This window comes from Phycodurus eques, chromosome 23 (genome assembly GCF_024500275.1).
Source record: "Phycodurus eques isolate BA_2022a chromosome 23, UOR_Pequ_1.1, whole genome shotgun sequence".
In the NCBI taxonomy this organism is placed as follows: domain Eukaryota; kingdom Metazoa; phylum Chordata; class Actinopteri; order Syngnathiformes; family Syngnathidae; genus Phycodurus; species Phycodurus eques.
Genome location: NC_084547.1, coordinates 5,142,284 through 5,156,630, shown reverse-complemented (window position 1 = coordinate 5,156,630; position 14,347 = coordinate 5,142,284). Strand labels below are relative to the sequence as shown.

General features: G+C 49.1%; 2 protein-coding genes across 2 annotated transcripts; one reads left to right on the top strand and one right to left on the bottom strand.

Annotated features, from left to right (window-relative positions):
* Positions 1 to 49: 49 nt before the first annotated feature.
* Positions 50 to 8,761, bottom strand: ctc1 (CTS telomere maintenance complex component 1). Its single transcript, XM_061669586.1, is given in 24 exon segments — positions 50 to 250; positions 447 to 543; positions 624 to 780; positions 856 to 911; positions 1,610 to 1,760; positions 1,837 to 1,865; positions 1,867 to 1,906; positions 1,979 to 2,290; positions 2,404 to 2,573; positions 2,635 to 2,724; positions 3,100 to 3,448; positions 3,524 to 3,638; positions 3,723 to 3,886; positions 4,151 to 4,365; positions 4,986 to 5,127; positions 5,202 to 5,437; positions 5,529 to 5,651; positions 5,714 to 5,971; positions 6,061 to 6,190; positions 6,803 to 7,014; positions 7,088 to 7,316; positions 7,379 to 7,469; positions 7,980 to 8,067; positions 8,628 to 8,761. Coding segments are annotated over 24 exon segments (3,591 nt in total). The 5' UTR covers positions 8,679 to 8,761; the 3' UTR covers positions 50 to 164.
* A 1,656-nt stretch (positions 8,762 to 10,417) lies between these two features.
* On the top strand, positions 10,418 to 14,347 carry LOC133397887 (high mobility group protein B2-like). Its single transcript, XM_061669301.1, has 5 exons — positions 10,418 to 10,630; positions 12,320 to 12,478; positions 12,551 to 12,702; positions 12,800 to 12,974; positions 13,657 to 14,347. Exons 2-5 carry the CDS (start codon positions 12,329 to 12,331, stop codon positions 13,780 to 13,782), a joined length of 603 nt encoding a protein of 200 aa, XP_061525285.1. The 5' UTR covers positions 10,418 to 10,630; positions 12,320 to 12,328; the 3' UTR covers positions 13,783 to 14,347.

Sequence of the window (14,347 nt, the reverse complement as noted above, 5' to 3'; positions counted from 1 at the left end):
GACGTTCCCAAGCTGTTTTGTGAGTGAGGAAAAAAAATAACGGGGACTTTTTTTTTTTTTTCTTCCACTTCACTTTATTTCACATTTGAAGTAAATCACGTGACTTCCCGTTATGGCAGCTGCTTGCCACGGTGACCGAGCACACAAACACACACAATGTTGGCTCAGTGAATTTGCAGACAAGTGAGCTTGAGGGTCGGCGCTATCCTGGTCAGGAAGTCTCTTTTGCCACGGCGTAACCTTTTGACCTCTGAAATAAAACGACTGAGCAATCAATTTAGCAACACATTGATCCATTGTGTTTGTGTGAGTCTCTTTGTGTGTCTGTCCATCTGTGTTGCTGTGTGCGTATATCTGTGTGAGTACTATTTGTCTATGCGTCCATGTGTGTATTTTTTTTGTGAGTCTCTCCGTGTGTTGTGTGCGTTTCCACGTGCGTGCCTCACCTTCTTTGCCGTGGCTTTCTCTACTGCAGGTGAGAAACAACGCGTTGACGCCGTGCACGCACGCCAACAGGAAGAGAAGGAGCCCGTCGTCGCACTCCTGCAAGAAGGAAGCGGGAAGCATCTTACTGACGAGCGGCCAGTCACCATCATTCAGTGAGCGTTGGGGCGTGACCGGACCTGGCTCCGCCCGCGAGGGTACACTTGGATGTGGCCTCTGGCCTTCAGTGCTCTTTGAAGCCCCTCCCACTGGGGACTGCTCAGTGCCAGCAGCTGGCGGACGAGCGCCCCCGCGAAGTGCACGTGGGCCTGGCCTGTGCCGTCCTCCATGACCAACCTGACGGCCATCATCATCATCATCATCATCATCATCATCAAGGTGAGGTGGTCGCCGGTCATGTGACACACTTACTTGGCGGTGCAGTCAAAGACAGCTGAGGACGAGAGACAACGGCCACCGCAAGCTGACTGAGAGAGAGCGAGAGGGGTCGTGTTTTAAAGGGGGCACATGCAGTATTATGGAAAATTAACTTTTAAAGTCCTTATAAGCCAAAGTGTGTCCAAAGTCTGGCCCGCAGACCAAATGTGGCCCGTATTCAAATTTCCAACGGCCTGCAGCTTCCGTCATAAAATCAATAATGTGTGGCCTGCCAGCACTGTTGGCCAGTGCCCCTCCCTTCCCCCCCCTGCCCCCCTCCCCGTTGACAATCACCCATGGCTGCGGAAATTCTCAGAGGTGCACAGGGCGCCCAATTTATGGGACGGCACATTTTCTGGCAGGAATGCACCCTACTGGTAGTAGTGTGATGGTCTGGGGCTGCTTTTCTCCTTCAGGACCTGGACTTGCTGTGATTGATGGAACCATGAATTCTGTGTTTGTGAGCTAATTGACATAATAACCACAGCCCCACACAGTTTTTCCGGCATTGACTTGATCAGCTAGGCTGGGCGAAGATCCAAAGCCACTTTTAAGCGACTGCCACACTGTCTGAAACCTATCACGCAGAGGGACAGCAACTACTACTGTGTGGTGCCCCTGCTGTCATGTCAAAGGCGAGAGGTAAGCAGAGCTGCATTGTTTTGTTGGATGCATGGATTAGCATTAGCAAAGGAATGAGTGCACATAGGCCATACGTGTGTATTTTTTTGTGCGATTGTGTTTGTACCTGCGTGTACACACTCTCACACTCAAAGCATTTCCACTGCAGCTGCATGAAGAGGAAACACACCACGTGCCCCTTAACTCGGCCCACGGTGCAGCTGCGCTGTGTCCACTGGGCCAGGTGCATGATGGGAGCGGGCGGGCGCTCGTCCGACCTGCTTAACAAGTTCGGGTGACGTGTGCGTTTGTATGTGTGAGTGCGCGTGCGGGAGGTTTGACGCTTGCCGTTACCTCGCGTCCCGAACCCGCACCACCGCCACCTGAGCTAACTGCGATGTTACTGCAATACACACGTTCTGACCTGGAAAGCACACACACAGTGTAGTAGTATCCCGTGTGGGTGTGTGTACGTCTCCGAGTGTGTGTGTGTCACCTGGACACCCTCCTGCGGAAGGCAGACAGCAGCAGTGTGTTGCCCGGCAACATGCCAGGCGGGTATGTGTTATGGTTGAAGTTCAGGAAGGCATGGATGCTCCTTCCACTTTGGTCACACACTGTGAGACGCACACCTACACACACACACACACACACACACACACTGTCGGCGAACTGCTTTCTTTTGTCTAACGTGTGTGTGTTAGTGTGTGAGAGGGACAGACCAATGTTAGTGTGTCCGGTGTCCTTTGTCCTATCATTCAGATTGATCCGGTCTGAGACGAAACCCTGAAAACACACTATATCTGCACTGCATGGAGACACACACACACACACACACACACACACACACACACAATGACAAACTTGATCGGTTGATCCGTCATGTGACGTTAACGTCGTCACGTGACGGGCGTTATCCACCTGCCGTCCAGGACTTGCGACAGCGTGAACGGCGCCGCCCACTCGCTCCGTGCGCAAGCGCGCGCGAGGAGGGGCCGCGTCAGCGTGTGAAACGTCCAGTCCGAGCGCACCGGCAGCGTGACGTCCCGGCTCCGCCAAGGGGCGGACTCGCCCGCCAGAACGCCGGCATCCTGACGGACAGACGGACGGTGAGTCGACGGAGCGGCGGCGATGTCGTCGTGGCATACGTACGCGCATGCCGCTCGCCACCAGTCTGTAGAAGCATCCCGGCTGCAGGAAGGGAAACCAACGAGCCGACGCACCTGAACACACCACGGTCACCTGCGCGCACACACGCGTGCATCATGGAAGCGTGTGTCTCCTTATTCTTGCATAGCCATATGCGCGTCGTCCGTCGCGTGTGTCTCCATCCCTGTCTGTATCCCTGTGTGTGTCTATTTGTGTGTCTGTGTCTCCTTGTGTCCGTTTGTGTCTCTGTCCATGTCTGTGCATCTCCATGTTTATGTGTCGTGTATCCATATGTCGGTAAATCCATCTGTGTGTGTCCGTCCAAGTAAGTGTCTTCATGTTTGTGTGTGTAACTGCATGCATGCCCTGTGTGTGTGTGTGTGTTAATGTTCATGTGCCTGGGTGCGCTGATTGCCGATTGCCAATTGCCGATTGGCTGAAGCCTGAAGCCTTTTTTTGACCTCTCACCTTTTTCTCGTTGCCTGCCTCAAAGTCTTTCATTGGCCCGTTCTTGGGGTCCCGGTCCCAGGTCGCCACTGGCCCAATCACGGCCGCTGTGACGGAGAACGACGCCTCCTCGTTCGCCCGCCACATCACGCCGTTCTTCTGCTGCACCCTGAGGACCACCGAGACGCAGGTCGTCGCGGTAACCGAGGAAGACGAGGGCTCCGGTCCCTCGTCCTCTCGTCGTCTCTTCCTCGCCATAACTTCCTTCTCCTCTTCTCCTGACTCCCCCTCTTTGTAGCACAGGTGGGTTTCCATGGCAACGGACGGACTCAAAATGTGTATGCTCTTCTGGGAGAACTGGAGGTAAACGCTGTTGCTCACACACACATTTACACACAGTCAGGGACCATAAATGTATAGGTTCTGTATATGTGTGTGTGTGTACCTGGAGTGTTTATGTGTGATGAACTTGTGCTGATCCAGGTGTTGGTAGGAGGGGAAATTCGATTGGAGGAATCGCTCCGTTACCATAGTGAACTGCAGGACACACACGAGACAACCTGAGCACACACACACACACACACACACACAGAGGAAGGATTAAATACATGTCGTACTTGTTGTCAAACTGTGCGCGCGTGTACCTATCCATGCCGTATTGAAAGCCGCTCGCTGGCCTCCCGCCTCTTCCTGGCTGGTTTCCGTGACGACGCAGGCGATGGCTCCCGTGTGGTCTCTCAGCTGCAGCGTATGAAGGGAGGTGCGCGACGGCAGCTCCAGCACGCCCACGAGCAGCAGGGGGCGCTGTCTGTGGGTTGGCATACGGTCAGACGAGAAGCCCCGCCCAGGCAGACATTTTGAATTTTTGGGGTATGTTTTCTGTAGCAAAAATAACATTTTGTATTTATTTTTCTTTGAATTGTATTTTTTTCCCACATATTCATGAAAATATTTTTCACATTTTCTACCTTTTCCACATTTCGCAAGGTCCAAGTCCAAGCCTCCACTTGTATTTTTTTGCCCACATTTTTCACATTTTTGTGCCCAGGCTCACGCAGGGCTCGCGGTTTACCTGAGCGTGTCTCCGGGCCGCAGCTCGTGCCTGGGGTCCGACGTCAAAGTCCTGCTCGACCAGGCCAGGGCGGCGTTCATCTGGGCTCGGGTCAGACCGTCTCCAGCGGGTGGGAGCAGCGAGCGGAGCGACAAGGACGCCCAACAGTCCTCCTGGAGGGATTCGCGGAGCTCTGACAGGCCGACGTATTGATGCTGCGCCGAGTCGCTGACGTACTGGAGAGTTACGCAGGCACAGACCCCCCCCCGCAGTGGAGGACAATCCGCAGAACAGAGAGTGCATATCAAAACATCTTCATAGAATTGTGCCCCTCCCACAAGTTCTGAAAACATTGAATCTTATTAAAACACATTTGAAAGGTATTTCAACACAAGAAAATGCTCGCATGAAATGAGTTGAAAAGGGTGTATAGTATTGGTAAGTATACAACTAGGTGGCAGGTTTGGAGTTTCGTGTTAATGAAGTCATTTACATATTGGCCTGCAATTGAATATTTATGTTTAAAATACTGTTCAGCAGTGGTATGCGGGCTCTCTCTCCTCGAGTGGTACTTGAAGAATCACTGAATTAAATACGTTAAAATGAATAGTAAATAATGTAGAATCCAGTCTGACATTTGTTAAGTACAGTTCAGTTGTATTTAACCTTATCGTAAAACACATTTTAATTTCGTCTATGAACTGTCTGGTTTCATAATGATCATGGGATCATAATGGTGGTACTAATACTTAATACGTACTGCTGTAAGGTATTTAGAATAAAGTAAAAACCCATTCAAAAAAAACAATTGCTAGTGAGGTAGTGTTGTTTATGTGGCGTGACGTGGAGGGTCTACCTGAGTCAGCGGACAAGTGTGCGGCTCGTCCAACATCTCGGTGTAGATGTCTCGCCTGTGTCGTTGTCCTTGTCCAAACGCGAGCTCCATCAGTTTCCAAGACAACAGGCACGTGCACTGCGGCGACACCCTGGGAAGCAGGCTGAAACGGGCGGACACGCAAGTTAGCGCGTCCTAGACCCCCCCCCCCCCCCCTCTCCCCCTTCCGTCCTTTACCTGCGTCGAAGCTGGGAGCACAGGTGGCACGTCCACAGGTACCGGGACACGTCCGGGTTCTTCTCCACCAGTAACCGCTGCAACACGCCGTCGTCGGGGCAGTTGCGGTCAGGCTCCGAGCGCGAGTTCAGCACCGCGCTAAACTTTGTCACCCTCACAGTGGAGCGCAGGCAAGTGCAAAGCATGCTGGGAGGGAAGTCGGGACAGGGCCGGTACAGGAAATGAACGTGATGGAGCTGAATTGGGAGGGCAACGTGGATCCTGTAATTACGGCTAGCACGGAAAGCCCCGAAAACTCGGACGCACGCTTGGCGAACGGGATCTCACCGCCACCGCGTCGCCGACTCGGAGCTTCCTCTTCACCTCCGGCTGATAGGCCAGACACAGCCCCAGGTTCCCGTCCATCACGTACAGGCCCGCCCCCGCGCTCACCACCTCGGTGACCGTTCCCTACCACGTGGAAGGAGCGGCATTAGGAGAAGCCTCCGGAAAGTATTCGTAGCGCTTCTCACCTGGTAACTGATGACTCTGGACTGTTTGAGCCTGTCGGCCGATTGGATGTCGTGTCTCTCGGGCTGCGACTCCGTCGGCGGCAGCGTGTCCTCCGCCGCCGTGCGCCGCTGATCGTGCGTCTTGTGGATTTCGGAGTGTTCGGTCGCACACAGGATGCTTTTCCCTCCCCACGGCATTAGGCCATACACGCGCAACGCCGTCACGCGCACACACTCGCCGACAGACATGCACTGTGGCCACCATAGGCTGCTGCTGTTCTACACACACACACACACACACGCACACACACATTACAAACAGAGTTCAGAAGACAATGACGACCGTTCAGGAGTGTGTTTGTGTGTACTTTGACCAGGACGGATAGTGTGTGCGTGTCGTCCGACAACGCAAAGAAGAAGAAGGAGGTTCCTGAGATGACCAGCAGGGGGCAGACGGATGCCACCTGCCCACAGATGGACAAACGCTGTCCTCGCACCCTGACAGACAGACAAGAGGTAAGGACTGAAGAAAAACCTATTAGTGCACGTTTGTGCTCTTTCTGTAACTTGACGGCTAACAGCAACGTGATGGAAGATTGCAGCAGAGGTCTCACATGGGAGCTAATTGTGGAAGCTACTGTTGGTCTTCTTTAACTCTAATATTAGAAGCAAAGTTAAAAGCTAACATTGGAAGCAAACAGAGGTAAAGTGAAAATGATATTGGAGGCTAACATTAGACGTAATGTTGGATGCTAAGTTCGGAATCTAATGTTAGCTGCCAACATTGGAAGCTAATGTTGAAGCTAGCCTCGGAAACTGACATTGGTCTACGTTAGCGGTACGTTGGTAGCTAACTTCAGGAGCTAATGTTGACGCTAACCATGGAAACTAACGTTAGCTACGGTCAGTAGATATGTTGTTTGCAATGTCAGTGTTTATAAAAAATTTAAAATAAGAGTATATCTTTATCACTGGGTCAAAAACACAATAATATGGCTATTAGGAAAGTAGTCATTGCTAGTTTTATTTCAAACTCAAATCATCTGTAAAGCATTTAAATTGAACTGGAATGTTTGTTATAAGAGTTTGGAATGACAAAGTGTGACAAACCTGTTGTGTACTAAGGCCGCCGCCTCTTTGACAGTGACAGGACTGCCGGCCAATCCCTGCACAGAACCAGGACACAGCAGAACTGGAGAACCAATCAGCTCCACGTAGCCTCCCGCTTCAGGCTGCGCTTGCCCAGGGGCACTGTGGGGGATGTAGTGCCAGTGAGGTAGGAAAACGAGACGACCCATCCACAGAGGTGAGGGCGAGACAACCTAGACAGACAGACGTCTTTTCCTGAGCGGTATAGAAAATGCGTGGATGTCAGTAAAGTTGCTAGTTTCTCACCTCACACACGACGCTGCCGCCGGCGTCCGTCAGCGTCCACTCTCCGTCATGGCCGTGCGTCAGGCGGCCGATCAGCAGGAGGTGCGCCCGGGGTAGTGCCCGCCGACCCGGCGACGTTGCCACCGCCGCCGCCTCCTCGGCCGCCGCCCGCTCCCGATTGGTGCTCCACGACAGGTTACTGACGCACGCCAGCCGCTGGTGAGCGAGAAGCTCGGAGACGCACACCAGCCTGGTGACCGGACGTCAAAAGTTAGCAACGACGGCGGAGGGAACGGGCACGGCGCGTCTTACCTGTAGCTGACGGGCAGCGTGTGCGTGCTGGACATCTTCCCCCGTATCCTCTTCAGCACACTCGCACTCAGCCGAGACACACCCTCCTCCGCTGCAAATCATAGACCGTGTTCCAAATCACTCTATTCCACCGTGACTTAGGACTTTCATTCGTTCCGTGACCATGCTCCTCGTTGAAACGAATTGAAATGCCAATCAAAGGAAATTCATGTGTTCCAGCACCCCCAAAAAACACCCCACCAATTTTGTTACGCATTTTCTCGTCTGGAAAAAATGGCACCGTGTAGTATAAAAACAAACACAGTAATAACAATTACATTAAATGTGAAGAATTCATTTTTTTGCATGAGGATTTCAAGCTTTAATTAAATAGATATTGTGCTGCTACTTCTGCTTTGCGCACCTTAGCCACCAGGGGCGCACTATAATAAATCCATCCATCCATTTCCAATACCGCTCAGCCTCATTCGGTGTCACAGGTACGCTGGAATCTATCCGAGTGGACTTTACACGCCCAAATTCTATTGTATATCTGTATATGCACATATGGAGACATGTATACATCGACTATGCATGTTATACATATGCGACGCCGATTCACCTGTCCGACAGCCGGGGTCGGGGCCAGACATCAGAGGCCACACGTGCTCTCTGACGAAGCGGAGTAGCTCTTCTAACCATTTGGCCTCCTGCGGACAACATAAGAGGAAGTTTTGCACTTGAGATTCCTTCAAATTGAAGTTGACTCTTTAACTCAGTAGTAAAAAAAACAAAAACAATTTCATGTCGTGTGTGTTGTACATCTGTCGTATTGTCACACAAAACACCCGGTTAGCACTCTGAGAGCTTAAATCTACCACAAATGGGCAGTTGTGGTTGTCTTAAAAGACGTTTCTGGTTCCGTAGTTCATGCACAGGTGAAGAAGATAAGACAGCTCGAGCCTGAGCGTTGGTGTGGACAGCTGCGACCATTCATTGTCCACTTGCAACATTCTCAAACAAATGCCAATGCATCTTAACTACTGTCCTTCGGCATCCCAAATGAGTCCATTCGTGGTTGCCAAGGGGATACGTAGTATACTTTCCACGTCCACACTCAAGATGGAGCCGTCCTATCTTGCCTGTGTTTATGAACTGATGGAGCCTGCACGGATGAGAGTCGAATTATTTCCTAGACAGCTGTTAACAGTCGAGTTACGATCGAGTCCGCAATCTAGGCTTTTGAACGGTGAGTCTTTGTGATACTGACGGCTTCACTCTGCGCATTAAACTGATCCCGGAACAGCTGCACGGCGTCCATGTCCGCCCAAAACTGTACATTTGTAATTTTGAAGACAAAACACAAAAAACGCGCCGTGAGTCTTCCGCGGTGTAAACACTGCACTTCCTGGAAGGCTACGGCGGCCGCTGAGGCTCCAAAACGACGCGTCTGCCGCAGCAATATCAAAAGGCCCACTTGTCTTTAGTACGGATTTTGTAAATGATAAAGAAGTCTTCGTTGCATATTAGTAGTAAGAGTATAAAGATATTGAGAAAATAAATAATTGTACTTCTCCTTCAATAATTTGAAATAAAATAAATAATTCTACTTCTACTTCAATCATTTGTGACAATCAAAATTACATGAATAATGACATTATTTATCAACGAAAACGATGTTACCAATTGCACAGACATTGAAATCTCCCCCCCCTTATCATTGAATGACAACGTGGCCCATCTGTCCGTTTTAAAAAAAAAAGTGTCATAAATTTGTTCGGTTCTGATTCAAATGTTTTTTTTTCTTTTTGCACACATGCTGTTCTTAGGCATTTTTGTACTTTTTTAAAATTTTTCCTTTGACCGTCGTTTTACTCATTTTACATCAGCGTGTGACATGAAATTTTGCTGGGAACTTTGACTTTAGTGATCCCCCCAGTATCTTTGATTTTATGTTGATAGATTATGCACGCTTTGGTCGCCTTTTATTGCCCCAAAAAATGTGCAACATGCAAATCAACATCAATATTATTTTTCATAAATCACTCCTTCACATCTTTAGACCTGCTCAAAACAACTGCTCCGACAACGTAAAGAAGAAGGAGGAGGTTCCTGAGATGACCAGCAGGGGGCAGACGGATGCTACCTGCCCACAGATGGACGTGATGGAAGATTGCAGCAGAGGTGCTCAAGACAACCCAAAATACTTTTTAGGAGTTTAAACAAAATTACAGTTTTATTATATGAATTAATTAGTTTGTATGACAAAACCTAACTTGTGATTACAGACATGTCAGAGATTTGCAACACAATTTAAAGTATCCATAATATAAGAAGCAAAATAAAATTATTTACTGTATGAAAAAAAAAAAAAATATATATATATATATATATAAATAGAACGTTATATATATATATATATATATATATATATATATATATATATATATATATATATAACGTTCTATTTAATGGGTTAAAATTCTTAAAATGACGAAATATATGATAATTTTGATCAGGGATGTAGTTGGTTAAGGGATTAAAGAAAATAAACACATTTAAATTGAACTATGAAAACATTGTGCATGTATTATATTACAGATTAAAGGTATTTATTGCAGTTTGTTTCGCAATAATGTGTCCAAACGGTAGTAAATCTGGATTAAATTAGATAAACGTGATAAACGTGTGTGTAGTGTTTCGGTTGTTGTTTTACTTTGTCGTATAGTTTCGTATGCCTTCCAGTTAGTGTGCCCTGAATTTAACGAAGTCTTTGTTTTTACAAATGCATTGCAAACTCTCCAAAAGCAAATATTTCAATCGGCGCCATTTTACCAAACAAAACAACGTAATGTGACTCCGACGTCATACTTTGACGGACATCGGCTCTGACCAATTACACGGCGCTATTCACTTGCCCGCCCCGACGAAACAACAATTTCCGCCCCGCGTCAACGACACAGCCAAGCAAATGTGAGTATTGACCCAAACCCCGCCCAAGGGGCCTCCTTCCTCCCCGCCCCTCCGATTTGGAAGACGCGACGTTGGGGGCGTGTTCTGGGGGCGGGAGCGGTCCTCGGCTCGACCCAGTTTGAAAGTGAACGGACGGTCCAGTCTCCGCTTCAGCCACCAGACGTCAACAATAAGCAGACTTGTCAAAAAAAAAAAAAAAAAAAAAAGAGAGAGAGAGAACGAAAGAAAGAAAGAGAAAAAAAACCAAACAAAAGCCCCGGTCCTGAGTGTGCTTCAGCCTGTCGCCGGCCCTCCTAACGAGTGAGTACAGCCGGCCATCTTGTATGGGACGCGGGTTTACAAAAGCTGGGGCACAGCTCGGCCAAAGAAAGGGCATAAAATTGCGGTGGGGCTCTAATTGGCACTCTGCTACTGCCGTTTTTCGTGCGTACCCTGCGGCGACTGTTCAAGCCGCGTTGCGGTGACCAAGAAACGCCCATTTTGAGGCACCGTGGACGCCAGGAAATAGTCTGCGCCGCCCCGTGCCCTGCTCACGTCTCCAGAGCGTAGCCGTAGCCACCGTTGTTGGAAATGCGTAGCTGTGTGGCACTGGGGAGCCTATTTCCATTGCGAACACTTAATGGGCGCTCGGATAAGAAAGGCGGAATGGAAGAATCATGTTCTATTTTCTGGGCGCCTTTGTGCTCCAGAACGACCCCGTTGTGACGACGTCTTGTAGGGGGGATGGGAGGCTCGCTCCGCAGAGGGCGGGAAGCAAATGGTGGCTCATTGTTCTGGTAGCCAGGCTAAGCTAACCGTTGCTAACAGCCAAGACCCCCCCCCCCCCCCCCAAACCCCCACCACCACCACCCATCCATCCATCCATCCCCCCGACGTTTCTTCTTTTCCTCCCGCTCCTGCGTGCGGCCTCGAACGGCTTGCATGGCCGCCCGCACACCCCCGCCCCCCCTCTCCCGTAGACACATCCCGGGCTCGTCACGTTGTGCCCCCGAGATCCCCGACTGAGAAAATGGATCCCCATCGCTTCTTTGTTAGTGGCCGGAGGATGGGCCGTTATTTGGCCCCCGAATGGAGCGTGAACGTGACGCTTGTTTGGAAGTCAAGAGTCAAGTCCATCACTATATATGTTGATATATGATTACTAATAGCTACAACTGTATTATTCTTTTTTTGTATCATGTAAAAATGACACGTTTGTTTTTAATGGTTTATGGATGAGACTACCATTTATTTATTTCCCCAGTTTTTATAGGTTTTTATTTATTTTCTAAGAAATGTGCTCTGTGGTTGGCCGGCGACCAGTCCAGGGTGAGTGAACCTGGCCTCTTACCTGAAGGACAGCTGGGTTGGATGGGGCTTGAATATGTTAAAAGATTAGCTAAAAAAATAACTGTCAAAACTAGAATAATTTAGTGAGTCAACCTACGATGGTGAAATTGGTTGAATTTCTTAGTTGAGAAACACTACAAATGTCAATTATCAGTCCTCGACTACCGGCCTCTCGCCCATAGTCAGCTGGGATAGGCTCCATCTCGCCCTAATGAGAATAAGCAGTATGGATAAATAAATAAATAGGGGGCTGGGGCTTTGGTGGTGATTACAGTCTTTGTCTAAAAATTAGCAACAAAATTGAAAGTATTCATAACGTAGCTGCCAAAAATAAAACATTTTCTTAATCTGGTGGAAAACATAAATAAATGTCAATTGTTAGTACTTGCCTACTCACGTCCAATAGTCAGCTGCGATTAGGTCCCAGCTCACCCTGGACCGTAAAGAGAATAAGCAACACTATATTTAAAAAAAAAAAACATCGATTATACAGTACAGAACAAAGAGATGTTTGACAGTGCCCACATTTAATTTTTGTTCTGTCGAACTCCTCGTCCCATCAGTGTGAGAGTGATGGACACCGGAGCGGTTTCTAATATGGGCGGCCGCCCTGGGCGACATTCTGCGGGATAGATGTTTAACCTCTGTGTCATGTCACAGGCCGCCACCATGATGCGAAAGGACGCGAACAAGCCCAAGGGGAAGACGTCAGCGTACGCCTTCTTCGTGCAGACGTGTCGAGAGGAGCACCGCAAGAAGAACCCAGAGCAGTCAGTTAACTTCGCCGAGTTCTCTAAGAAGTGCTCGGAGCGATGGAAGGTGAGACCCGCGATAAGAGGGCACGGGGGCGGGGGATTCTGTCAACAGAGGCGAACGTTTGTCTCTCGACAGGGTTTGTCTACTCTTGACAAGAAGTGTTTCGAGGACATGGCAAAGGCTGACAAAGTGCGCTACAACAGGGAGATGCGAGACTACGTCCCACCCAAAGGCTTCGGAAAGAGGGGCCGCAAGAGGAAAGACCCCAACGCACCCAAACGGCCCCCGTAAGTCCGATCCCTCGAAAGAGGGCCAGGGCTTTAAATGTGCCCCTTGCCTCCACAAGGGGGCGGCACCTTTCTCAAGCTAACGCGTGTCTCGTAGGTCCGCGTTCTTCGTGTTCTGCAGCGAGTACCGTCCCAGCGTGAAGCAGCAGTTCCCCGGCCTCTCCATAGGCGACTGCGCCAAAAAGCTGGGCGAGATGTGGAGCAAGTTGTCGCAGTCCGACAAGCTTCCGTACGAGGAGAAGGCGCAGAAACTCCGGGAGAAATATGACCGGGTTAGAAAGCTTAAACACATGTACAAGTGCATAATACATACGCTACTGCTGACACGCTATTTTGTGGATTTCTGTCACGGAAAGATTTTATTTTTAAGATACAGCCTTTTATAAGAACATAAGTACTGTTCAGTATTGAAAACTTGACCATTTAAAGAGTGTAATTCTCTTGGGCTCTGATGGCTGCTGGTTATGTCACGCCATTTTACTTTGCTTTTAAGCACTATGTTGGTCACCTGAGGCTTCTGGTAGTGAGCCCAAGCGCCAGAGGAAGATCCTGACCATTCTGGAAAAAGAAAAAGTGATATTGAGAACGCTTCATTGCGGTTCCCTCGCAACATGACAAAAAACTCCATAACTTTAGGGATATTCACAGCACTTATCAATACTGACAAAAGATTAGAATCGAATAACATATATTACTCCCACAATGGGGAAAAATTGCAATATCAATACATTTTCTATACATATTACTTTAGCTCTTTTTTTTGTGTTCAGATACATTTACTACGTGTGTAAAAGTGTGTTTTAATACGTTTAAATAGTTTAAAGCATGTGGCAGGGGCGAAACTATGCAAAAATAAAGTTTGGACAGGGTCTGTCTCGCTCCCGGATTTCCCCCGACTGCAGGTAGATCCGCAATGTTTTAAACATGTACTCACTGTACTTCCTGTCCTCCCAGGATATGGTGGCGTATCGGGGCGGCGGCTCGTACGCCAGGAACCCCGGTTCGTCCGCTCAGGGCGGTGAGGAAGAGGAAGACGACGAGGGCGAGGACGACGACGAAGAGGATGATGATGATGAGTAGGGACCCGCAGTTGGATGTGTGTGCGTGCATGTGTGGGTGCGAGAGAGCGTGAAAGAGAGGAGGGGCTACGTCAAATTTCAAACATTTTGTGTGTTTTTTTTTAAGACACCACGTCTCCAAGCTGCTGATTGGCTTATAAAGTGGCAGGGGCGGAGTTTCACAAGAGGCTCGGTTACAGCTAATCAGAGGCACTTGTGTTGCCGCGGTGACAGCCCCCCACCCGCACCCCCAATGGGCTGATGCCTTTTAAAAATTTTAATTACTTGAGTTCTCAAAGCACCTTGCTTCCTGTGTGGTGGGTCCCAGATGTGACGTAAACACACACTCTGGATGAGTGACTGCGTGTGCGTGTGTGAGATGAGGTCCGAAGTGGACGATAATAGAACCCCACCCCCCGCCACTGTTGCCATGGTTACCCTTACACCAGCCCCCTCCCCTCAGCCATGCTTACCTGTATGTTGCCATGGAGACCCTGGACTCTTCATTGTCATTAATTTTTTTTTAATTTTTTTGTTCACAGTCAACGTAGAAACAACTTTTATAATAAAACGAGAGGGAAAACGCA

What these genes read in the sequence shown, in the direction of transcription:
- LOC133397887 (XM_061669301.1), top strand. Translation starts at nt 12,329, where the DNA reads ATGATGCGAAAGGACGCGAACAAGCCCAAGGGGAAGACGTCAGCGTAC. An exon ending in AGTGCTCGGAGCGATGGAAG is followed by an intron (nt 12,479 to 12,550) that starts GTGAGACCCGCG and finishes GTCTCTCGACAG; the next exon opens with GGTTTGTCTACTCTTGACAA. An exon ending in AACGCACCCAAACGGCCCCC is followed by an intron (nt 12,703 to 12,799) that starts GTAAGTCCGATC and finishes CGTGTCTCGTAG; the next exon opens with GTCCGCGTTCTTCGTGTTCT.